Here is a 25,737-nt window from a genome sequence, read left to right as displayed (position 1 = left end):
TGACCCATGGCAGAGGTGACGGGTTCTCCCTGCTGAGAACCCCCAGTCGCATGAGGTCATCTGAACAGTTGGTCAGAAGTCCAGGACAGCAGTGGCATAGGCCCCTGTATACTGTCTGGGACTGTGGCCAGGTTAAGGAGGGTTGCAGAGGGAGCAGGAAGAAGCAGTTTGTTTGTAACAACCTAGGGGTGCAGCTAAAAATGTCACCAGCCACCTCCAACCATTCACCATGACAATATTTTCACCATTTTCCCAAATCCAGTTTTTCATGAAAAGATTCCCTTCTCTCTTCATCTCTCTCCATCTTGCCCTTACTGACAAAATTGCTCTCCTTTGGAAACAAATAGTTCTGTTTCTCCTTTAGAAAACCTCTTATCTCCTTAACAACTCTGGTTGGTGCTTGGAACATGCCTTACATTACTGACCAGGAGCCCAGGAGAGCAAAGCAATGAATGGAAGGGCTCCCCAGCTGAACACACGGGCGGGGCTGGGCAGGCAGGCCAGAAACCCTCCCAGTGCCTGGAGCGGGAGGGAGTGGGTGACAGCTGAGTCTCTGGCGTGACCGCCCTCTCCTTCCTCGGAGCCTCTTGCTTGGGAGCCGAAAACATTTCATTGCAATCCTCTCACAGCTGCTGTGGGCTGGGGGTTGACACGGTGGCGTCTGAAGAGCCTGACGGGGACGTTCTGCTCTTCTGGGACTTGCTGCTGGGATTGCAGGCTCTGGGGCTGACTCATCCAACGAAGGCTGAGTGCAAGCCAAGGAACAACGGAAAGACTCTTGGTCACACACGCTGCCCTTGGCCCTGCCAGCTCAGCCTGGGGGCTGGCCAGGGCTCGCTGGCAGGCGGAGCATGACCCAGGGAGTCAAGACCTTTTTGCAATTATGAGGCTTTTTCTCAACTGGGGCAAGTACACATTCCCCTCCCAAGGAGTAATCACAAAGCAAATTGTTCCTGCCTCTCTTCAAAAGCCAGTGAGGTTAGGAAACGGCTCCTTCCTTCTCCAGAAAGCTTAAAAACAAAGGCAGGTATGTCTGCTCCAGCCAGCTTCCGTGCACGTGCACGTTGCCACCCCCATTATCTTACCTGGAGCTCTCCTGAGCCTCCAGGCCAGGCTGCTGGGGTGGGTCCCTCCTTCAGTCTCTGTTTAGTTGTCCTATTCTAGAAGCACTTTCCCTGATCACTCTACCCCACACCCCACCCCACAAACACACAGACCCAAGTTCTCTATCTTGGCAACAACTGGTTTCTTCTTCACACTGACACAATCTGTCATGATTCTCTCTTTGCTTCCAGCTCGAGCTCTGCCTCCCCAGATAACCTGAGAGCTGCCCAGGACTGGGATAGTGCTGTCACAGTCACTGCTGTGCCCATGGCTGGCACAAGGAGGGTGTTCTGTAAACATGGGGAATGTGTGCATGAATGAGATGAAGTCACAGAGGCAGGACACGGACTTTAAATACTTACAACTTTATTAGGAACAGGCTGCCAGCTCCTACGTATACACAGTATACACAGCCCAGCCAGTACCAAGGTCCTTCTGTCCTTCTGCAATGCATGGGATGCAAAAGAACCAAATACAAAGCAGGGCAGGCTCTATCAGTGACAGTGTCTAGTGCCTTGAGAGCTGACTCCCAGGCTGGGGACACTCGGGTCCCTCAAACTGTCCTTGGCTCCTTCCAGTCCCCCACTTCAGCATGACGAGGCCCACAAGAGAGTGTTCGGGTCAGATTCCTCCAAATCAGTGCACACGATGAATAAAGGAGGCCAGGGAATCCTGAGCCCAGAGCCTTATTGGTCCACACCCCACTGAAGAAGTTGCTGGAGCCCCCAGAATGGTCCTCTTCCTCCACAGACATGAGCTACCCCCTTAAATTTTATTCCATCACCAAAACCTGTGCTTTGAGTCTCATCTCTGCTCAGCCCTGGAGAGCATGGTTGGATTTACAAAATGTTCAAAGACAAACTTCCCAAGCTGTCTTGGTCATACTTCTTTTAAAAAGGAAAAAAGAGAGAGAAAAAAACTCCACAACAGAAAAGAGCATTGAGACCTGGCTTGTGTCAGGAATGAGAGTGGCTGTCCCTCCTTGAAATGATTTATAAAGTGACTGATAACAAAAGCCGCTCTGCTAAGGCGCCAATTTCCCACTGAGGGCACCTCCCTTCCCACCCACCCCTTTCCCCCCTGCCCATTCTGCAGAGCCCCCAGGACACCCCCTCCTGGCCTAGGAGGGGGTGCACCAAGCACAGGGTACAGCTCTACCGTTGGCTGGCCAAGCTCCCCTTCTGCCTGATGCCCTGGGGCCCTTTTGTCCCTATGGTCCCACAGTGTTCACTGGTGCCGAGAGGGACTCCTCCTCGCCCTTCAGGGGTGACTGCAGCCCTGCCTCAGAGAGCTGCACGCAACCTGCCCCCTGCGGAGCTCTGTCCCAGGGCCCCAGTCGGGATTTGATCGGCATGAGAACACCATCCCAGAGGCTTGTCTGGCTGGCTGGTTAGTGCGTGGATTTGGACTATTAGGAAAAACTGCAAAAATGACTGAACCTCTCTCCCCAGGGAGGACACGTGCTTCGATCTTCTCTCAATGAAGTTCTCCACTGAGGTCCTGGGCTCATGAACCCACTGGAGCATCTGCACTTTCAAGAAATACCCTGCTTGGCCAAAGGATTTCTAACCCCAATGTATCTCCCCATATAGAGCTATAAGAAACACTAGGGTTTCTACTCCCCTGACATGTCTACAAGACAGGCAGGTCTCCAGCAGTTCCTCCCAGTGGCCACCCAGGACCCCTGGGTCAGGTCATTGATTCTCAATGCCTCCTGAAACCTGCTCCCAAGGAACCTGAAGAGAGAGATCCTGTCTTCACGTGTGGAGCTCCAGCAGGCAGCCGGGCTGTGGGGGTCAGGAAGACACACACCACACGCTTACCCCTGTGGCTGGGTAGCTCAGTCTACAAAGACAACAGCTGGGTACAGTGGAAGCACCAGGTCACCACTGTCCCAGGGGAGGGACAGGGATGGGTTCCCAGAGAGCACAATCTGAGGTAGCAAATAGTGAGCCCCATTTCCCAGCTGGAGAAGCTAAGGTCGGAGATGCAACATGACGTGCCCAAGGCAGACAGCGGTAGCTGTAGGCATGAAGACTAATTTGTGGCACGTAGGTGTTTGGCACCTAGCCCTCCTAGGCATGTCCCATTCCCCTCTGACTGTGGGCACTTTGGAGGTCCTCGGGTGATGCAGAGCCCACGGTGTCAACCTTATCTGTACACTCCTCTCTGAAGGAAGAAGCCATTGAAACAGGAGCCTCCTCCTCCCCATCCCAGGGTGACATCCCCCCAAAGCCAAGCCCAGAGCTCAGCACTCACTCACCCCAGCCCCAGTGACAGCAGAACCCTCTAGATCTCTCCTCAGATCCTCTGTGCAGGCCACAGAATCCATTGCCCCTTACAAGTGTCAGCATGTTTTGGTAGCGGCCAGCTGCTCTTGAGGAAGAGGGCAGGCTCCCGACTGACTTTCTCTCTCCACTTGCAAAGCTTCAGGGGACACCGAAGTGACAGCCCTACCACTAGCCTGACTCCCTGGACATCAGAGGGTTCGTTAAGGAGTGTCAAGAGCAGAAGATGAGAAACCTCAGGACTTCACCTCTTCTCAAATGGAGTGGCCGGGGCTCCAGGGGCATCTAATCTCCCACTCCCCTCAGCTGCCACCCTGCCCCGGCCAGTTTTTACTGTGCAGTCCATGTCAGTCAGAAAGGGAAAGTGGGCTGAGAGCACCATGAAAACCCTGCCTTGTTCAGAGACGGCTCAGAGCCACTGGGGCCACCTGAGGGTGCCAAGCTGCTGGGCCATGGCTCTTCCAGCAGCCTGTGGCCTCCCTTACGGGGGCCAAGGTCCCTGAAGTTCTGCATGGGAGGCACCCGTCCTCCAGGTCCCCTGGAAACTGGGCCTCAGCACCTCTGCCCTGCACCCGCACCTCACAGCATCTGCCCACAACAGGGCCCCCGAGGAGCGGAGCATGAGGTAGACTGTGTGTTAGTTAGCTTCCCCCTGCCCAGTCCAGCGGGGAGAAGGGCACCTCTCACCCCGGCCCATGGCTCATGTCCCTGAATGTGGGTGACATCACGTGCAGGCCACTGCCCTCTGCCCACTGCTCCAGTTGGCCAGAACACCACACACTAGTGGGGTGGAGAGTCGGGGGTGGGGAGAAAGGGACGACCACACTCAGCACGGCCTCAAGATGCAGAAGTCCAGCTCCTGGGGTTTGCGGCCCAAGCTGCATTGGTCCCGGGCCAGCAGCCGACCTCCATGGCCCACGCACTTGAGTGGACGCCTCTTAAATCCCCGGCCACAGCTCTTGGAGCAGGGCGACCAGGCACCAATCTCCCAGGTCGGGCAGGGATCCCCACAGGCCTGTGTCTCCACCGGCCGATGGGCTGCATCACAGGCAGACACCACACGCTGCCCCAGGGAGCCCCGGCAGTCCACTGATCGCTTCTGCAGGCCACTGCCACAGCTGGCAGAGCAAGGCCCCCAGCTGCCCGCCACCCAGCGTGCAGGGGGCCTGTCGTCTGGCTGCTCCACCTGATTGGAGAGGCTGAGGACACTGTTGTGCAGCACCGAGGGGCCCCGGGGGTCCTTAGGGTGGGAGGACTTGTCCTCCCGAGGCTCTTTGGGCAGATAGAAGGAGTAGCGGACCCGGGGTGGCGTCATCTTCCCCACGGAGAGGACCTCCACAGTCAGGGGCTCCTGGATGGGCCGGGAAGCCTGCAGGCTCTCCACCGCCGTGCCCGTGCCACTGTACCGCAGCAGGCTGCCCTTCACCACCAGGTCCCGCTCCACAGCCGACACCACAAAGTGCCCGTTGAGCAGGTACTTGCCTTGGCTGTTCTTCAGGGCCAGGTAGTTGTCATCCCCAACCAGCCCCTTGTAGCCGCGCTGGCGGATGTCAATGCTCGAGGCACCTGCAGGGATGGCCACCACGAAATTGTAGCCGTGCCTGGGGTGAGAAAGCGGGATTGTGCATAAGAAAGACGCCTGGACGAAAAGATCTCATTCCCCTTTAAAGTCACAGTTGAGTCCCCTTTTGTAAGCCCCAGAGAAGGGCACAGAGACTAACCAGGCTGGCTCAACCACCGTCCAGGGCATGATGGAGGCCCACACTGAAAGCTGGAACATGGCTTTGTGGTCAGACAATGCAAAACAACACGCTGGCTGCAAAGCCACATGGTCTTGTTTCCTTCAGTAAATTGATCTTTTGGTGAATTCTAGCGCGGAACTAAAAGCACAAGTTTTGGAGCTAGAGGTCCCTGGCCCTTGCTCAGCAGTTGGTCTCAGATAAGTTGCTTGGCTTTTCTGAGCCTCTGTTTTCTCACCTATAAAATGAAGCTCATGATGGCACATACCTCACTGAATTGTAAGGAGGATTATATAAGCCAGAGCACAGAAAGCATGTAGCATGATGCCCGGCACACAACAAGGACTCAATAGATATCAGCCATGAGGAGGAGGAGGAAGAGGAGGAGGGGAAGGAAACAAGTCTACAGTCCAGAGTTAAAGTCCGGGAGCTCAGTGCAGTGAGAGCAACTGGCCTTGGAGTCGGGGGCAGACCCAGCCTCAGCCCAGACTCCAATTCCCTGATGACTTTAAGCAAGTTAGTTTCTCTGAGTTCTGGTGTCCTGATCTGTACAATGAGTGGGTTAAGCTATATGATTTCTAAGGCTCCTTCCAGTTCCAATGGTATGTGAGAGGAACATTTGCTCTGGGGGATGTACCTTTAACTGCCCACGTGGCTGCAGGACCCTGTGAAGGACAGCCCAGAATGCCTCCACCTGCAGTGCCCAAGCTCCCAGAGAAGGGAGCACCCTCCCTATGCATTGTCTAGCCAGGGGTTCAGCAGAGGGTGTCAGATCCAGGAGGCACAGCTGAGACTCCAGGACAGCCATCTAGGACTTTTAATCGTCAGCACATGGACTCCTAAGTTTTCAGAGCCAATCACAGCCCTCACCCCAGGTGCCCTGCATGCCCCCGCTTCTTCCAGAACATGAGTTAGGACTTTCAAAGGAGAATGTGCTTGACCTCAGAAAGCTCAAGCTGAGAGCCCCATGCTGCAGGCTCTTGGCAGTTTACCACCATTCTCACCTCAATCCAATCCCCAAGACCACGGCCTCAGGCCCAGAGGGAAGGTGGCAGCTGCCACATCCTGCCTCGTGATCATCATCGTGAACGTGTTTTGGGCATTTGTAATGTACCAGGTACTATGCTAACCATGTCACTTGAATTAACTCCCTTACTCCTCACAAGAGCACATGTAAAATGTGCTAGTATTTTTCCCTCTTCACAGGTCAGGATGTCTGTAAGTCTGGAGATTGAGTCACTTGCACAAGGTCATCTGGAAAATGGGGAACTGAAATTTGAATGTAGGTCAGTCTTACTCTAGAATGCTAGACAGACTCTAGCAACTCTGCACCTCCCTGAATATCATCTCCTGTTAAGTGGTGTCCTCTTCCAGCATTTATCTTTGTTTGCTCAAAGAATGAATGAATGAATGAATGAATGAATGAATGAATGAATGAATGAATGAATGGATTCAGCCCTACAAGTGTATGAGTGGCCTCCACAAAAAGGGTCCTGGCCAGGAGCCTGACATTTACCCCAATACAACCCAAGCTTCCAATGCCTGGGGGGAATTCCACTGCCCCCTCCACCCCCTTGCTCCCTGGCTAGGGTGTAGCCAGGGCCCAGAACTCACATGGGCTTGGTGAAGAGTCCTGTCACCTTCTTGCAGCTCTTATTGTCACCCCCACACACCCCACATTTGTCGAACTTCTTCTTGGAGCCCAGGTTCCCGTCACAGCCAGCCTTGATGCACTTGCCTTGGACACAGACCGAGGTGGAGTCAGGAGTACACAGTGTACCATCCACCACCTGCAGCAACCCCAGGACAAAGAGAGGAAGAGAGAGGAAGCTCAGCCGGATGCTCTCTGAAGACCCAGTGCCCGCTCCTGGTCTGCCGCCCGGCTCGCTCACCTTGGGTGCCAGCACGTAGAAGTAACCGGTGCCATTGGCTCGGCAGATGAGCTTGCACTTGTCCCGGGGAGACACACCTGAGTACTTGGGCACCCACGCCACAGCCAAGGTGAGCCGGTTGGTGCTGTGGTTGTAGCCATTGTAAGCTTCACACTGCTCCTCCCGGAAGCTCTTGCCAGAAGCTGGTGAGGAGAAAGCACATGAAGGAAGCTAAAGGGAGGTGAGGGGGCAAAGGGTGACAAGAGTCCCCAGCCTCCCGTGTTCTCAACAGCCCTTCCTGCCCTCGGCAGTACGATGCTTATCACTGAAGCTACTGCCATCCCTTCTCAAAGGACCAAAGCAGGCTGGGACCAAAGGATCCTGGGCACATATGGTAATGTATCCCCTGAGTAATCGAGCCTTAAACCCACTCTCTAACAGGTGTCCTAAATATGTCTTGTGCTATGGAAACCTTCAGCAGTCTACCGAACCTATTTTCAGAATAATGTTATAAAATGCATAAAATAAATTACAAAGATTTACAAAGAACACCAATTATATTGATATACAACTATCGGTATGTTTTGAAACATATTTGTGATACATGTGCCTCTTTGTTAATGCACTAAATAACAAGATTCAGTAATGAATCTCATAACCCCTGTACTCTTGAAGTAGGGACAAGCATATGGCATTTTGAGAATTCGGCAACTACTGAAGTGTCATATGAAAATATCTGTGATTTCTACCAGTGACAAAGGCACAGGTATTTCCATTGCTATAGTTTGCTGCCTAATTGAAGGAAATACTAAATTTTAGGTAGAAATGTTAGTGAAAATAGAGATGTAATTTTTTCCCCCACCAAGTTCACAGGCCCCGGGTTCCTGCTTAGGAAGATGCGCTCATCGGGACTGAAGTAAGTGGACTTCTAGGGTCTCATTCCCATAAGCCTTTTAGTGCCCAGTCTGAGCAGCCGGAAGAAAAGATGAGTGGACAGAGGGATGATCCCAAGAGGAATCTACACCTCTCCACTTCCAAGCTTTTTCCTGGGGGTTAGAACTTGAAGACTGTAGTCCCCTTGCAGCCATGGTTAGCCAGAGTTGGGGAGAGGGGTGAGCTCCAGCCTCACCTCCCCCGGGCCCAGGCCACTGCTGCCCCCGCCCCCCACCTCACCTGAGCTGGGGCAGGGCTCCAGGCTGCAAGACCGGTACTTCACCCTCACTCCCTCGCAGTACTTGCCACCGTTGGCAGGGGTGGGGTTGCTGCACTGCCTGCGGGCCAGCTGCACGCCCCCGCCACAGGTGCGCGAGCAGGGGCCGTAGGGCTCCCATTTGGCCCAGGCGCCGTCCACCTGCGAGGAAGAGCCTGTTATACACCTGAAGGGCCCAGGTGCCACGCCTGCTCCTTAGACTATAAGAAGCTACTGGGAGAGCTTCCAAGTTCCCATTCCACCTCACTGGAAGAAAACCCACTTATATTATGAGGGGAAAATGACAAGCAAACGATCAGTGTGTACAGGGCCACACAACACTTCAACCAGTTAATTAGCAAATACCACCTGCTCCCAGACTGTGGAGCAGGGCAGACACGTCTTACGATCACCTTCACCCACCACGCGAGTGGGCTTGAGCAATTGGCAAAAGCTCCTCAGGCTTCAGGGGCTCCATCTGCAAAAACAGGGCCACTACTACCCGGGTCTGAGGTCAGATGGAAGATTTAAATGACATATGAAAATTCCTAGCAACGGTCTTGCCCCTGTGCAGGAGTTCAAAGTCTCCCCTTATCTATTGTTAGTGTATTCACAGGAGTTTCTAAATCCAAGGCACCGCCAGCCCCCAGCCTTGCAGTAAACAATGTCGCCATGGATTTTAAATATTTTTATTTGTAAATGTTGTTTAATTCACTTTTCAACAAACCAAACTGATCTTAACCTCAATCAGAAGCTGCATTTGAGAAAGTTTCATGATAAGCAGGTCTAATGTTTGTGCTCAGAGGAGATATGGATAAGAGACTATTAAGCAATCCTAAAACTTTCTATGGCTTCGAGGTGGATTTTGTTTTGTTTTTAAGAGAGTAGAGAGAGGATAGAAAATTTATAGTCTTCATTATGTTTTCCTTAGGATGACAATAAAATGGGGTTTTGCCCCCCGAACACACCCCGGTTGGGCAATAGAGGAAGCAACCCAGTTGTCCACGCCTGGGGTTAATCCTCTGTCACAGATCATCCATAAAGTGACTAACACACATCGAGCTAACCAGGAACTGGCTGCACATAACATAAATACTTTAACTATGTATATATTCAGCATATTTATTCTTTCTGTCCTCCTGTCAGATAGTTCTTGTTTCATAGTGTCAACAGATCTGTTTTATCCTGTTTTTGTTTTTGTTTTTTAAGCACTTTCCCTTAACCCTGCTTTCTTCTCCAACTAGTGCCCCACCTCATTCTGTCCTTTCACTTCCTGGAGAGCCACCTACATGTGTTCTTTCCACATCCTCACTCCTCCATGCCTTGTGACATGGGTTTTGTCCCCATCACACCATGGAAGCTGCTCTCTCAAAAGTCAGCAGGGGCCATATAAAGACCAGAAGAGTCTGTACCCTGGCCTTATCATCTCCAATTTTCCTTCAGTGCTTAACACTGTTCCTTTGGCTTCTGAGACAATGCTATTTGTTTTGCACCTGGTATCATTTTTTCACACTCATTTGTGCAAAACACATTCATTGTGCTCCTGCCAAGTGCCATTCATTCATTCATTCGCCAAATATTTGTTGAGATCCTACTACATGCCTGACACCAAGTGCGGCAAGTTTCTGCCCTCAAAGTGATGACATCCTAGCGGGGGAAGCCAGAAAATAAAAATAGACCAGTGCACGTAGATTGTCAGAGGCGGTAAAAAGCAGGAGGGGGTGAGGGAGATGGGGAGCACTTCGTGAGCTGGGCTGCTCTGTATCATGGGAGTCAGGGAGGCCTCACTTGGTCAGAGGCCTGAAGGAAGTACGGGTGTGAGCTATACAGATATTAGGGAATGAGCATTCCAAGCTGAGGGAGCAGATGCAAAGGCCCTGAGGAAGGATGCACCTGGAGCACTCCAGCATCCCTGAAGCAGAGCAAGCAAGAGGAGAGAAGCAGGAGATGACGGCAGAGACAAGACTGCTCATTCTGAGCCAGGTGTAAAGCCCCTGAAAGTCTCCAAGCAGAGCAGTGACATAACCTAACTTACATTTTAAAAGGATCCCTCTGGCTGCTATGTTGGGAATAGTCTATGAGGAGTAAGATCAGAAGCAGGGAGACCAGTTAGGGAGTGATTGCAATAAAACAAGAGAGAGGGCATGGGGGTCAAACCAGGGTGATAGAAGGTGAAGTGATGAGAAATGGTCACATGCTGGATCTATCTTGAAGCAACTCGAAGGTGGAGTTGCTAAAGAAGGTTTAGGGGAGATGATCAGGAGCTCAGTTTCACAGAAGTACATTCAAGATGTATATCAGGCATCCAGATGAAGAGGTCAAGGTTCAGTTAGACATACAAGTGTGTACTTTGGGAGAGAGGCCTGGGCTGGAGATACAGATCTGGGGGTCTTCAACCTACAAATGGCATTTAAAGCTGCGCTCGAGATGAATTACCTAAGAGACTGAGTGTGGATAGGGAAGAAGGCGAGGACTGAGCCCTGGAGCATCCCAACACTTAGACGATGAGAGTATGAGAAAAAAATGGCAAAGGAGACTGAGAGGGGCAGCCAGTCAGGGAGGAGGAGAACCAAGAGACAGCAGGGACTGTCCGCGGGGGAGAGAGCGGTGGCTGCACCAAGTGCTGCTAACAGGTCAGGCGATGTAAGCGACAGTAATCCGTCACCCTCACTAGCCATGTGGAGGCCATGTGCTGGCCTTCATAGGATTTGTTTTGGAGCAATGGTGGGAGTGAAAGCCTGATTGGAGTGGACTCCGGAGAACAACAGGGGGAGACAGGGATCGGAGAGAGGAAGTTTATACAACTCTTTCAAGGAACTTTGCTGCAAAAGGAGTTGAAGAAACAGACCACAATTTATGGAAAGGAAGTAGGACCCTGAGAAGTTCTGTTTAGGATGGGAGAAATGACAGCATGCTTGTATCCCAAAAGGAATGATCCAACTCAGGAGGGGGAAAAAGGGGTGCCACGGGAGAGACAGAAGTGATACACGACATCCTTGAGTAGACAGGGGACAGAGTCCAGCACGAAGCACCATGTGGCCTCAGACAAGAGCTGGGCAGTCTGCCACTGTAAAGGGGCGGGTGGGAAATGCAGGCACTGAAGCCAGCCGGACGGTGGATGTAGTGGTGGGAGCTGCTGGAAATTTTCCTCTGGTTACTTGGTTGCTTCTTTTTTCTTATTGAAACCGGAGGAAAAGGAAAACGAGGAAGAAAGAATTGGTTATGGGAGGAGAGGGGAGAAGGAGTGAGGTATTAGTTTAGGAGGCTGGGAGAGTGACGGAACCAGGGAAGTGAAATATGTGACTCCCAGGCAGCGCTGTGGGCCACCCGAGTTCCCAGGTCATGAATTTAAGCTGAGACCAGTGAGCACAGCTGCACATTCTCCAGCCACATTCACCTGTGCAGGCACACTTGAGCAGGTGAGAGTGCTGGATTCAGCCAAGGTGGTGGCTTATTCCAGGCAAGTGTGATGAAGAGAGACAGGCAAGGGGGTCGACAGTACATGTGAAGGGGTGATTTTAACAATGGACCCCAGAACCTCCATAAGGAGGGGCAAGGGCACAGGAGGAGTGAGGGGTGATGGAAAGGTGGTTGTGTCCATGGGGTGCAGGTCCAGGTGGGATTGAGGAAGTGCTGGGATCCAAAAACTAGAGGAAGTGAGCTGGGAAGACAGGGCCCTGCTGGACACAGAGAGCGTGAGACCGAGAACTAACTTCCTCCGTCTTAAAGCCCTTAACACTTGCTCTGTCCTTTGTGTCAACCTTGCCCACAAAAGTCACACAGTCACTAGGGGTAAAGTAGTTAGAACAATAGGTGGGAATAGCTTGATGACTATGAAAAAGGCACTTAATGATTAAGTACTGGTGTGGCAACAGCCGGTCCAGCTACCTGCATCACAAGACCACCAAAGATAAAAGCCATTGTCATAAGACATTTGGTATTAGTGACGTTAGTTTCTTACTTAGTAATTGCTTCTTGGCTTTTTTCCACTGCTTTGTGTGAACTGCCCATATAAACTTAGGCTCAACCAGGAGGCACAGAGAAACTTTGCATATGCCTCTGGGTCAATGCCCACCCAATCCATCACCCTGTAAATAAGTTATCCTCTTAATTAAAAATGATTTGCTTTCATGGAACTGCCTGCCTCATTTTTCAGTCTTGAGACACCTCCTCAGTTTGGTGGTCAATCTGCCTTTGCTCCACCTTCAGACAGTGGGATTCTTACTGAGCTCACTGGGAGCTACGGCGATTTGTAAGAGAAGTTTTGTGTTTTGACCTTGGCCCATGAGGGCAGGGTTTCAAATCAAGGTGGTGAAGCGACTGTTCAGAGAAGAAGTTGAGGATATAGTGGATTTTGCCGATGACAGACTGAGAATTCCAGAAAGTATAGGAAAGACTGTGCTTCTCAGACCACATTTCCTGTGCCCAGTTTCCTCTTGACTAGTCTCTTCATCCTCCAGACTCATCTGCCCAAGACAAGGAGCCGGCCATGACCCACCTGGCCTCAGCGTCTTCTGGTCCAAACCCATCATCCTGGCAGTGGAGATGTTTTGATAGAGCCCTCATCTGCCCAGACCCACCCAGAACTGCCCCACCCGCCCCTCATCCCACCTCTGCCTGTTGAGATCCTACTCACCCCTCCAGGCTCTCTCCAAATCTGACCTCCTCCTCAAAGTCTTTTCAGGCCTCTCTGATCATCATTAATCTCTTGTCCCCTGTTCTCCCATGACACATTTTTATGCTTCCTTCCTAACACATAACATGCACCTCTCTGTGCCTTGTGTTAATTACCTTCAGTTACTATAGTTATAGTTCCATTCTAGACTGGAAGCTCTCTGAGGCATGGTCTACATTTTATTTTTTTGTCTGACCACCACAGTGTCTTAGACAGTTCCCTGAACATGGTGGGTTTTTGCCTAATAAACGGTTGAATCCCAGAACACAGAAAAAGATTTTAAATAATTCTGTACCACGCCCATCTCAGAGCAATTGATAAGATGCTTGGTGGAAGCTTTTTTATAATATCCCTCTGTACAAATAACACCCTGAACCAAGTCCTCCTTCCACTGGGGACGTGGGTGAGAAAGGGAAATCATTTCCAGGATCAAGGAGAAAGATAGACTTCTTATTCCTGCCTAGAAAAGTACAAATCCCTTTACTACCCCAAATCAAGACCTGAAGAATATAAAGTTGTTATTATGCACAGAGAATATTTGGGGTTCTGAATTTGTGCTGTTTTGATTGCTATTCCTATTTATCAGGGACCAAAAAAAGCCTTTGTTCCATTATGTTTCAGCTAAAAAAAATAAAATAAAATAATCATAACAGGAACTGACGTTTGGTTCAAGATGCAGCAGAGTACTGATGCTTGCCCAGAGTTCTGTTTCATTCCTGTTCTGAGCCTTGCTCATCTGTGTGGTCCCCAGCACCCATGTGTGGAGCATAACTAAGAAAGAGTTGACGAGAGAAGGAAGAAAGGAGCCACAGTGAGCGAGCCACTCCTAAGGTCAAGTGTTAGGCTTTTTGTCCAGAGCTCCTCCCAGGTAGGATGAAGCTGAGCCCTCACCTCCTGCTGAAGGCTTTTTCCCAGGTGTGTAAGGCCTCACCAAGTTCTCTGCCCTACCATAGCTTTTCTCTCCAGTCTCAGAGTCAAGAAGCGGATAGGACCATGGACAGGGAAATCGAGGAACAGAGCAGCAGTGTGATACAGATATGGTCACACAGCCAATCTGTGATGGCGCAGGTCCCCAGTGGTGACCAAGAGCAGTGGAGGCCCCTGGGTCTCCCCTCCTCCCCTAGCAGCCCACGTCGCACAGGCTCCAGCACTCACCTTGTACTTGTTGAGGTTGTGCCTCTCCACACAGGCCCCCTTGAGGCAGAACTTGCCCTCGCTACAGCTGGTGCCATCTGCCCAGGGGAAGTGGCGGGTCTGGCACACCATCTGCCCTTTGGCCTTGCCAGTGCACCACAGCTTGGTGCAGTACTGCATGTAAGGACAGGGCTTAGAGCCCACGCCAAAGGCCAGCTCACACTGCTGGCTCAGGGTGTAGCTGGTGCCTGGCAGGTCCTCAGGCAGAGAGATGGGCTTGCTGGGCTGGTCCAGGAGGCAGTCGCCTACAGAGAGCCGAGGGCATTCGTTAGGACGATCTGGGGAAGGTGAGGCTTGGCTAGCCTAGAATCTAAATGGTGGGGAGAGAATGAACCAAGGGGTGACTGGTATAGACCAATGACAGAGCCCAATTCTTTGGGGCCATCACACCTTAGGTACAGAAGTCCATCCAGAAAGGTGGTGAGCACCACCACCAGTAACAGCAGCAAAGCCACCTGGCTTACCATGCCCACTGTCCAGGAAGTCAGTGATGATGGCAGCGCTGCAGGCTGACCAGGGGTTGGCACGGTCAATCTGGATGAGCGTTGGGGACATCATGTGGTTGGCTTGGAGCTTTCCAAACACCTCCTCACATACCTTCACATTGTCATGGGGCATGTTGAACACGTGGCCTGTGGGGTGAGGAAGAGGACTCAGAGGGCAGACAAGGCATACGGGCTAGAGGGAGGAATGGGGGGTGCTATAGACCTATGTCAACGGTTTTCAGGCTGGTCATTTCACCTATGGATAGATTACTTTGCAAATGTCCTCAAGATCATGCTCTGTGTTTTCTGTTCCCTCCATCAGGCTGTGGTCTCAGTGAGGACAGAAGGGTGCCCCTTGTCTTTAACACTTTCTCCCCTTAGTGCCTAAGTGATGAGATTCTTGGCAGAGGGTCTCAGACCATATCACTGGCCGACTGGGCTGGTATAATCAGAAAAAATAAAACAAAGCCACTGCCAAGACAGACTCTGCCCTACAAAGGGTCCCTAAAGTTTCAGAACACGAGAGGGCAAAGACAAATGTTTCCTCAACCCCCAGGGCACGCAGCGCAAACCCAGCAAGACCCCAGAGGGGAGCCCTCCTCCCCTCTGCCCACAAGCCCTCTCTAGCCTTACCCAGCTCATGGGCGGTGGTGAAGGCTGATGGGAGTCCATCATCCTCAATGACAGAGCAGCTCCTCTTGGGGTCGCACATAGTGCCCACATCAGCCATGCCCAGGGTGTCGCAGGTGTTGGCACCACACAGGTCCTGCCGGGTGGGGGAGAAGCAGAAGCCAGCCTGAAGTTAGAGACAGTGATAGAGGAACCTGAAGGGAAGAGAGGGCATCCCACTGGACATACCAACCCTAACCAGGCCCAGCACCTTCTAGCCAGGCCCTTTATCCTAATGGCTATGCATGGAATCCACCCAGGCTGAGGGAGGAGGCTGCCAGAAGAAAGTGCTGTGGATCACCAAGAAAATTCTGCCCAAATCCTACCATAGGAGGTCCTATGGGAGGAAATTAAGAGGTACAAAATTAAACTATAAGGGCCACGGCTTTATACAGAGACAGCCTTCCAGACCATAAACACAGGGATCCCACAGCCGGGTGAGTTTCTGGTCGTGGCTCACTGAGGCAGGTGGTGGGAGTGGGGGAGGGGGAGGCAACCATGTTCCCCATCCAGAGTGGGCTTTGCATGGCCTCAGTCCCTGCTGGGCTACCTTTTGGACAACAATGAATTAAGTTCCAATTCCCAGCCAAAGGGACACCAGCCAAGGGCCAGCCCGTGCCAGAGACTTGGCTTCCTTGGGCTGGGAGAGCAGGGTGACGTGGACACAAGCCACCATCTAGACACAGTTCAAGTGGCTACAGAAGCCCAAGGGGGCCACGGGCTCAATGGCTGCTAGGAAGAAAAGACAAATTAAATAGATCATCTCCTAAGTGGGAAGGAAGGTCCCTCTTTTTGTACGGAACCTTAACTTGCTGCAGAAGTTGGGGCTTCCAGCAGGAAATCCTGATAGGAGTTGTTTCCAGAAGGTTCAGAAGGGCAAAATGGGGCTGCTGGGGTGGACGTCTCAAAGAACTTACTGAGCATTAGAGGCCAGTGACCCATCTGGGTACCCCAAGAGCCCAGGGGTTGGACATAGGATAGGAGATTGTGCACACTCTGTTCCTCTTGAGCAGACATGTGTTAATCAGTGAGGCTAAGATTCTCTTCATTACATTGCTGCCTTTAATGCATCAGACATTCTACAGTTTACAAGAAACAATTATGTGCATCCCCTCATTAAATCCTCACAAAAGTGTTAGGCAGCAGATATATCTATTTGTCAAAAGGTGGAAACTGAGGCTCACTAGCATAGCTAATCGCAGCCGTTGTTTATTAAATGCCGACACCGTGCATGAATTTTGCATGCATGACTCCATCTAAGCCTCACAACATCTAACCCAAATAAAAACTGTTATCATCACCTTCTATAGACAAGGGAGCTAAAGCTCAGAGAGGTTCAAGTCACGGAGCAGAAACATGCACTGAGTTCTGTGTGATGAGCACTCAGTGCTCTTTCCACCATGTCACAGCCAGTCGCCCAGCAACTGTACAGAAAGAGCTGTGTCCTGTTCCTGTGGGAGCCAGAGGGTTCACATAAACACACACACAGAGCTGCTCTTGATCTTGTTTCTCCCTAGGGCTGTGCACGTATGCGCGTGTGTGGGTGTGTGGGTGTGCACGTGCCCGCATGCACATGCTGGCATGGGCGGAGGATGGGCATCAGCAGAGTTAGTGGGGCCAGGGGGCATGGGAGGAGAAGTGGTCATAGTACAGAAAATCAGCACAATTTAATCCAAAGCACTCAGAAGTTTACCACCTGAGCAGTCAAACTTGGCTTCCCACGGTCAGGTGACAGTCACACCTCTAATGAGTTAACAGTTATTCTTGCCAGAGAACCACGGGAGTGAACAGCCTGGACCCAGAGTGTGCTGGAGTCCACAATGGGCTCCATGCATGCCCAACCTTTCTCTACTGCCTGTGCTGGCACAGTGTCCTTCTTCCACTTCTGAGAACCCCACAGGGGGCCTCGACTCCCCTTCTCTCCCCAGTACCCTTTAATTTTTAAAGGCTCACTCTCCCCAAAGCTCTTTCCCCAGAGCTCTGAAACCTAGAAAACCACCGCTGTCAAAACTTGGGCAGGGAAGTTCACCTGACCACCAGTTTAGGGAATATGACTGCTGAGAAGCACAGATCAGCTTGTGAATGGAGGGAATGGGACCAAGATGAGGAAGGGAGGATGAAGGCTCATGCAGGGGCACAGTGAAGGAGGGTGGCAGAGTACAGGATCCCAGCAAAGTGCTAGGCGGTCTGGAAATTCTGGCCTGGTGGTTGCAGCCTTTAGGGCAGGCACATTCCATTGCTTCTGGGCCATGTGCACATGCACTGCTAGTCTCATGCAAGAGACAGGGTGCAAGAATGAGACTCAATGGTTCTAACCCCATAACTAAGTAGACTTACTTAGTTATGTGACTTTGGCCAAGTCCCTTCTCTCCTCAGGGCCTCCATTTCCTGCTCTGGGGAAGGGCCAGTTCTCAACTAGAACCTGCACTGTGCAGTGCTTTAAGCTTGTGCTCCTTCTCCAATCCCAGGGTGCTCAGCCCCTGCTGGCCCTGAAGGTTATATAAAAGGAGCACACAGAACAATACAGACGTCTAGAATGGGAAGAACCCTAAGAAACCTCTCGTCTACACTGACCCATGTCATGTAATTAATAACACTTACTCACAGAAAAGTGAGGGTCTCCCATGCGGAGACTCAGAGTCCTATCCCCCTATCCCCACACGCTGCCCCTCAGAAAGGACTAGACCAGACTGAGAGCTCAGAGTGGGATCTCGACCACTGCAGCTGGGAGGTCCCTACAGCCAAAAGCCTCCTTCCTCTCGGGAGGGTGGATTCTCTCTGGAGCAAAGACATGCAGCTGCAGGCCCTTCCTGGCCAGGAGCAACCTGTTCTTTCCATCAAGAAATCCTGGTTTCCCTGGATCAAAGGAAAAGAACAAGGAAAGAGCCGGCAAACTTCCTCAGGGTAAGGGCGGAGCTGAGAGCACCCATCCTGCAGTGCGCAAGGTCTTCTTCGCTGCGGGAAGATGCAGCTGTTTAGGGTCACAGGCGCTGCCTGTCCCTCTTGTCCCATCAGGGACTCCAGTGCAGAATCACTGGGCCTTAGTGCTTTGAACGCCTACGAGCCCTGTCCAGGAGCCCAGTTGTGCCTCATCTGGGGCATCAAACGTCTCCACCCTTCTGGAATGAACTCAGAGCACTCAAACTGCCTTAACCTCTTCAGCTGAGGCACTTGTCTCCAACAATTAGAAACTGTTCTGGTCTCTTCCTCCTGAACAGGGTAGGCGTCTCCCAGCCTGGCCCCTCCTGCCTCACCGTTCCTGTAATTTGCATCTGTCTTCATAAAAGCAGGTGCTATTCCAGGTGACCCAGAATCACCTCGGCCAGGAACCCAGCACTCCTGGGCTATTCTTTTCTAACTGTCCCTTCTTATAAAATAATTTAGGATGAGAGCCACAGTTTAAATCATTAAATAAGGATAACGCCAGTGTCGCTCCCTACATGCTCTCATCATAGCTACCCACCAGCTGCCTTCCACATGGGCCTCCATCCCACCGCTCCTCATTTCCCACACGTGTACTGAGGTGCTCTGTGTTTTCTGGCAATACAGAGACAGCGGGACCCATAAAAATCAAGCACATTGATTTTTTTAATATGTTAGAAGATATATGCATTCACCGACTTCCTGCTGACATTGAAGTGCTAGGCACCAGAGCCAAGGCTCACCTTCACAGCCACATCACAGTATCCAAGTATTATTCTCACAGAAGTTTCAGAGCTGTTCTCTCGTTTTGCAGATGAGGAAACTGAGGCTCAGTGAGTTGAGATTATGCCCAAGACCAGGTGGCTATTAAGTGAAGAATGGGGTCCTGAATCCACACCAGGCCAACAGTATTCTTTGGTGTGTATCACATTGCACCAGTTAGGATACCGTAATTACTGGTGAAAAGTGCCCTCATTAGTATTAATACTGCCCCTTTAGCTTGTTTTTCATCCAAATCTATGCCAGGCATCACTGTATCTCCTTAGCCAGCTCAAAATCCATTTCATTTGTAATCCCCAAGGATGGGAGGGCCTTGCTCTGCTAGAAGAAATAAACTCTAGCAATTCAGTGCCTGGGCAATGTGACTAAGGCTGCCTGGTGAAGAAGGAGGTAACACACCCTTGAAGGTTAGTTACTTCTATTAGCAGATTTGGTGTCACTGGCATATAAATAAATCCCTCCAGGTGTACAAAATGGTATTATTGCAAGAGACTGAGATGACCAAAACTGCAAGAATTACCTCAGTGAGGAAGAAGAGAAACCCAAAGCTTACAGGAAGACTAAACCTTCTCTAAAAATCATCACCTCAAGAGAAGGTGCCTACCAAATATAACAATAACAGCTAACATTTACTAAGTGGCTACTATGTGCCAGATGCTGTTCCCGGAACTTTCCTGTATGAGCCCATTTAATCCTCACAAGAGTTTTATGAGGTAGATACCATTATTAGGCCCCATCTTGAAGAAGAGACCCAGAGAAGGTAAGGAACACGGAGCCACACAGTGAGCCCACGGTCAGAGAGGAAGGGGCAGAATGACGACTGAAATCCAGGCAGTTCAGCCTCAGAGCTGAATTCTTACATGACTCCCTGCTGCTTCTGGTGCACATTCACCCCAAGAATGAAGGGGCTGGGGAATCTCAAATGGGGAAAGACCATCCACCCATACTGCCCCCTGCCTGGAGCTCAAGCTAGTGCTGGCTGACAGTGGGGAGACAGCAGGATTAGTGCTGAGAGTGCTCTTTGAGCAAGCTCCTGGCTCCTTGCCCCACACCTGCACTGACACACTGACCTCTTCCCTGCTGTTCACGCTGTCTACTTACTCCCAGGTGGATTAAACACGCTCCTCTGTGGAGCCCCTCCTTTCTCCAGGGCAAAACCTGATGGCAAAGAGCTAAAATGAAATGCCAGAAGAACCTAAGACTCCCTCTCCAACCCTGCAGCCTGACAGCCTGAAGGCTGGATGAATAATCCCCAGGAAGAAAGGTGAACCACCTAGGCACCTACAGCTACAGGCAGTCCGCACACTTCTGTCTGCACCTTCCTTCCATGAACACTCACTGACCAATGACAAGCCCAGGTAGATGCCTATGAAGCAAAGAGGTCCCTGCCTTAAAGGAGTTTATAGATAAGTGGAAACGGCAAATGCTGGTGGTCATAGTTCCCACACAAAAACAGGAATGTGTAATGAGACGAGTGTTAAGTATACTTGCAAGGGCAATGGGGCAAAATGCTTTAAGTCAGGACTATCCAAATTTAGATTCTGGCAAGGGGTCTGTAGGCAATTACCCCACAACAGCAAGAATCATACTGAGTGACTATGAAGGTAATGCCATCACTGGGCGCCTATTCTGGACCACCCAGTAACTTGTCCTTGCAACTGCCCCGTAAGTTAGGTATCATGTCATCATCCTCATCCTCACTCTAAGGATGAGGAAAGTAGAGTTCAAATTGCTGATTCATCCAATGCCTGTTGCTAGGAAGTTCAAGCGCTGGGATTCAAACACAGCTCTGCCCAACTCCAAGCTCATGTTCTTTGCATCACACAATGTGACCAAGTCAAGGTGTCAAGGCAAGGTGGCAGGAAGAGCAGAGGGAGAGATGCAAACAGCTTCAGAAGTTCAGAAAGAAGGAGGAGAAACCTCACTTGCCTTCCTGACTAAACCAGTGGCTGAAAAAAAGAAAAAGATTTCCTCCAACCTTCCTCCCATCTTCCACCATCAACATTGGGCTGACTTACTCAGTACAAGTAACAGAAAGGGGAAGAGTACTCCTCCTGCAAGACAGGAAACAATCACACTCCACCCCTTCCACTCCCTTCCCACCTTCCAGAAGGAGTATGTTGAGTTTCCAGTTAGTGACCAAGAATGATAAACTATTAAATACCAAATCTACACATGACCCCTCTCTCCTATTGTCTTCCAAGGCCTACCTTCAAAAAAGATCCTGATAAAATCAAGATTCTTTTTTATTGTATTGGGAGATACATGTAACATACATATAATCATTTTCTCATTAACATCTTTTTATCTGAACACTAAATGTCACTGCTCTAATGCAAGTGCTTTATTATAGAAAGAACTGTCCTCTGTTGCACACGAGGTTCCAGAATGCCGTTCCACTCTGCACAGTGTAGAACGTCCCCACAACGAAACATGGCACTGCTCACAGCCAAAACAAGAAGGTGGACGCCGAGCTTGGGATTGTGACAGAGGAAAGGCCAGAGTGTGAATGAAGAAAATAAGAGAGAAGAAAAAGATGATAAACAGCCTGCCTGGATAATCCCAAAAGAGGAAGAAGAGAGCTTGGAAGAAAAGATTGAGAGGAGAAGGGAATGGGGACGGCAGGAAATGATAGGAAGAACAACAGGTAAAATAAATGAAGGAATAAACAGGCAGAAAAATCCTAAACCACAAGTACTAAAAAAAACAAAGTCAGTCCAAGGAGGAAATGTCACAACTAGCAAAACAGATGGTGGAAAGGAGGAGAGGGCATCCTACAACACTGAAAGCAAGCTTCCTTCCCAGCCCCAGCCCATGGTGTAATTAGCTGCTGCCTTGTGGGCTCCCCACCACGCAGTAAATTCCTGGGGGCCTGAGGCCACATCTCATTAGTATTTGTAGTGCTACAGCCCAGGGAAGTACCTGTAAGTAACAGATGCTCAATACTTATTCTTTAAATGTATGAACAAATGAATGAAAGCCATTCTACCACAAAGGGTTACCCAAACGGCAGAAGCATCGGACTTAAAGACAGAGGAGTCTCAGCGAATCAGAGCCCACAGAGTCTTAGCATTAAATACCTGGCTCCTGCTGCCCAATGTAATAAAAACTTTTCTCCTCATAGAAATAAATGAGAAAGACTCTGGCTCTAATTCTCCACAGATCCTGGTTCCCATCCTGTGCTGACCTCACCCTGCTGTTATGAGCCTGGAGGCCGATCACTTTGCAGAATCAGATGTGCACTTTCTCCATGAACTTGTTCTGAATCTTTAAGTAAACTCCTCAAATGGTCAAAATACTTGTTGCATGATCAATGTATTCTCCTTTCCAGACAGTTAAGGTTCCTGGAAAGCACATCTGCCTTATTGCAAAAAGATGCACTCGTATTCTCATCGGATACTGTACCTTCCCCCAGGGGAGTTCAGGAATGAGAAGTTTCAAAGACCCTGAGACTGCAGCAGGCCCTAAAGTCTGGGCTGGCAAGGAGGTGGGGGAGATGTTTACTTTAAAGCATAAAGCACATACCTTGATGGTTGACCTGCCGTTTCATCCACCACTCTCTGGCTTTGCCCTCTAGACACCTAAGGGAAAGACAGCTTCTAAAAGTCCCAGCTTGCACATCACTGCCTCTGACCCAAGTGGTCATGCATCTTGTACCTATTATGCATGGACAACATAGCCCCGGGGGGTCTAGCACACACCACTGAGAAAGAGAAACTGTCATGCTGTTTGATTGCTTCTTTTTCAAAAGGCGGGATCCTTCTGACAGCATGGCCCATATTCCCAGCAAGAGTCTTCTTCCTACAGCTGGTTCCCAAAGTCAGCCCTAACCACCAGGCAGCAGAAACTGAGTCAGTTACTTTAGAACCAGTGAGTGACCTCCACAGGGACATCCCAGGTAGCAGATGGGGCAACAGCTGCTTTGCCCATTAAGATATCCTGTTCTCAGCCTTTGCTTTTTTCCCCCAGCAATCTGACTGCCGAGCTGGTCTGTGTGCAGAGGTCGAAGCCACCTCCTTTGCAGTTTCCCCATGACTCAGTACAAGGCAGTGCTTGTAGGGGCTGAGCAGTGGTGGCTCGACAGACCTTAGTTGGAAGAATGAGCGCAAGGAAACAAGACTCAGGCCAAAGACCTCCCTAGAGAAACCAGGTGGCGGGAGGAGAAGAAGGCTGGGAAAGAAGGAAGTCCAACTCCGGGAAGGGACTAGCTGTGCCAAATGGGTTACCGAGGAAGACTCCAGCTCCAGCGCTACTGCGCCAGTCCAGCTTTGAGTGGCCATTTGGAAACAGTGGAGAGTTAGCGCCCTAGAGGTAATCAAGGATTCTGTGCTGTCCCCAGAACTCTGTGGTTGTGAGGACAAAACAAGAGCATGGCACACATTCAAGTCACAGCAGGAAGCAGATCACTTGGATGACCCTTTTCCTCCCAGTCTCCTGTATCTGAGAAATTTCAAGAATCCAAAAACTTCATAGTGCCCAATCACTCCAACACTTGTGAATCCCAATGTCCACAGAGTCATAGCTTATTTGAGACAGAATATCAGATAAAAACCTGCAAAAGGCAGAGCGGTTTTTGGCTTGGGTCCATCTTTCTAATCCCAGTACTCAGTATCTTTCCAACCCTGCAGTTGGAGTCTCCACATGCTCTTGACTAAGCTTACAACACTTCCATCCCAGCAAGGGCAGATGCTGGAGCCCTGCAGTCAAGTCACAGGAATTTTAGTGAGCCGGGAGCTTCAGCAACCTTGCTTGCTCTGCTCCCGAGTATACATCTGGGCAAACGGGTCACCATGTGCCAGCAAGGATACAGGAAAATTGGAAGAGATTTTTCCCAACTCAGCTCCAAGTGAAACTTCACTTGAAGCTCCAAGTGAAACAGTCCCGGCTCCAAACAGGTGCCCTAACTAAATTGACTGCTCTGAACGGTCTGGAAGCCCCTGGACAAGACCCAGCAGAGAAGGTTCTAGGAGAAGCAGCAATGACAGAGGGATGCTTGCAGTACTTGAGTCTGGCCTTTCACTGCAACCCATAGAATGTCCCAATGATTCCCTTCATCCCAATCCAGGTTTTCCAGGCCTAGGACAGAGAGAGGAGATAACATGTTGCCCACGAGAAATGTAGCAGGCGCTGACCTTGGATCACCTTCCAGTTGACAGACAGCGAAAGGGAGCCTCGGAGGAGATGTCTGAGAGGATTCAAACGCCCCATACAATAGGGGCGGGTCGCTCCCGCCCTCTCCAACACCATCCTCATAGCGCCTCCTATCGGCCTTGGAGGCAAACTGCGGCTCCGGGGCGGCAACTTCCTGGGTTCCTGCCCCTCGGCGCCAGATCCAGGAGGCGCTGATTGGCCACCCCAGGCCAACACCTTCGGAAGGATCCGGCTTTCCACCAACAGCGCAGATGCACGTGAGCCGGGGCGCCGGGAGAGAGTTCTCCCTGGAAGCTCCAAAGTTGGAGTGGAAAGAGATCAGTGAAATTTAAACTGGGGGGCATTGCGTAGCACAAAGGGGGTTTGGAGAGCTAAGGGCGGTGATCCTAAGCGAATGAGGCTATCTGGGTCCAGAGAAGAGACAGATCAACTCACCTGCCTGGTGAAGAGGATGGCGGTGTCCCAGTACTCAGGGTGCTTGTCGCTCACTTTGTTCAGCTTCTTCTGCCAGGCGCAGAAGTTGCGCAGCGTAAGGGCCGCGTTGCCCGTGACCTTGGGCCCGGTGTCACGGTCTCCGAGAAGCAGCACCTTGACCACAACGATGTTAATGGGGTTGAGGATGCTGGGATGGCGGTAGAGTCGCGCCGCCGTGGCCAGCAGGGTCAGCAGATAATGCTCCAAGTCCGCGCCATGGAATTTGACCATTGACTCGTCCGCCACCACCAGCGTCTCCACGTACCGCGGGATAGACACGAAGCGTTTGGCGCGCCCGGACCTGCGCCGACTGCGACTGTCCCTCGAGCCTGTCCGCCGCGGCTTGTAAGGGTCCAGGGCCCGCAGGATGGTGGGGTTCCAGCCTGAGCCCACCCCGCAGCGAGAGGTGGGGTCTCCGGTAGGCCCGCCCGGGGCACTCCGGCGCTGGAGAAGGTGTGCGCCCTGGCTGTTGTGCTGCGCCGCGGGCGCGCTGGCGTTGGGCAGCGGGCTAATGACATACTCGGCGCCTCGGTAGCCGAAGGCTCCGCGTAGCCCCCCGCACAGGCTCACAGCGACGAACGAATCTGGCTCGGCGTTCACGTCCCCGGAGTAGAAGCAGCGTCGCAGGTCTGGAGAGTTTGCGGTGAGCCCCTGGAGGGGGACGTCCAGATGCTCAGTGGCGAAGGCGGGCGCCAGGAACTGAGCATCTGGCGTCAGGTGTAGATAAAAATCCTCCTGAAATGCTGTGATTTGAAAAATGAGTCCCTGATCCCCCGAGTCCTCCGGACCCCGCCGGTAGTAGTGGCGGCCGTTAATGTCCGGATCCAGTCGGATGGGAACGACCACCTCCTGCTCTGGCTCGGAGCCGCCAGCGGACCGCCCGGCGAGAGCCAGCGTTAAGATGCCCAGCAGAAGCATGGCGCCGGGAGCGCACAGCCGCGCTCCGGGAAGGGGCTCGGCTCCTTGCATCCCGCACCCCGGAGCCGCTAACGCTCCGGGACAGCCGGCAGCTCCCAGTAAGGCGAGCAAAGGGAGGGAGACTCCTCCCAGAGCAGCGAGCGTGCACCCGGCAGCCCGCGCCTCCTACCTGTGCTTCCCAAGCCAAGCGCGCCCTGGGAGCTTAAGCACAATCGCTGTCAAGTGCAAGGACGAAAATTTGCAGCCGACAACTAGCGGGAGGTGCCGGGCGGCTTCTC

The 25,737-nt window shown here is 51.5% G+C and overlaps 1 protein-coding gene across 1 annotated transcript; it reads right to left on the bottom strand.

The window, feature by feature from the left end:
- Positions 1 to 2,214: 2,214 nt before the first annotated feature.
- On the bottom strand, positions 2,215 to 25,550 carry ADAMTS15 (ADAM metallopeptidase with thrombospondin type 1 motif 15). Its single transcript, XM_063093842.1, has 8 exons — positions 24,503 to 25,550; positions 15,179 to 15,311; positions 14,525 to 14,692; positions 14,022 to 14,305; positions 8,176 to 8,353; positions 7,024 to 7,205; positions 6,746 to 6,921; positions 2,215 to 4,993 (listed from the first exon to the last, which is right to left on the bottom strand). The coding sequence occupies exons 1-8, from the start codon at positions 25,508 to 25,510 to the stop codon at positions 4,219 to 4,221; spliced, it is 2,904 nt and encodes a 967-aa protein (XP_062949912.1). The 5' UTR covers positions 25,511 to 25,550; the 3' UTR covers positions 2,215 to 4,218.
- Positions 25,551 to 25,737: the final 187 nt, after the last annotated feature.

The sequence above is a fragment of the Cynocephalus volans genome, chromosome 4, assembly GCF_027409185.1.
Source record: "Cynocephalus volans isolate mCynVol1 chromosome 4, mCynVol1.pri, whole genome shotgun sequence".
Taxonomy (NCBI): Eukaryota; Metazoa; Chordata; class Mammalia; order Dermoptera; family Cynocephalidae; genus Cynocephalus; species Cynocephalus volans.
The sequence above is the reverse complement of the archived record's forward strand: the minus strand, read 5'-3'. Positions and strand labels throughout refer to the sequence as shown.

Coding starts and splice junctions, on each gene's coding strand:
- ADAMTS15 (XM_063093842.1), bottom strand. CDS start 25,510: ATGCAAGGAGCCGAGCCCCTTCCCGGAGCGCGGCTGTGCGCTCCCGGC. Junction 15,312..24,502: donor CCATCCTCTTCACCAGGCAG/GTGAGTTGATCT, acceptor CCCACCCGGCAG/GACCTGTGTGGTGCCAACAC. Junction 7,206..8,175: donor GGAGCCCTGCCCCAGCTCAG/GTGAGGTGGGGG, acceptor TCTCCTCACCAG/CTTCTGGCAAGAGCTTCCGG.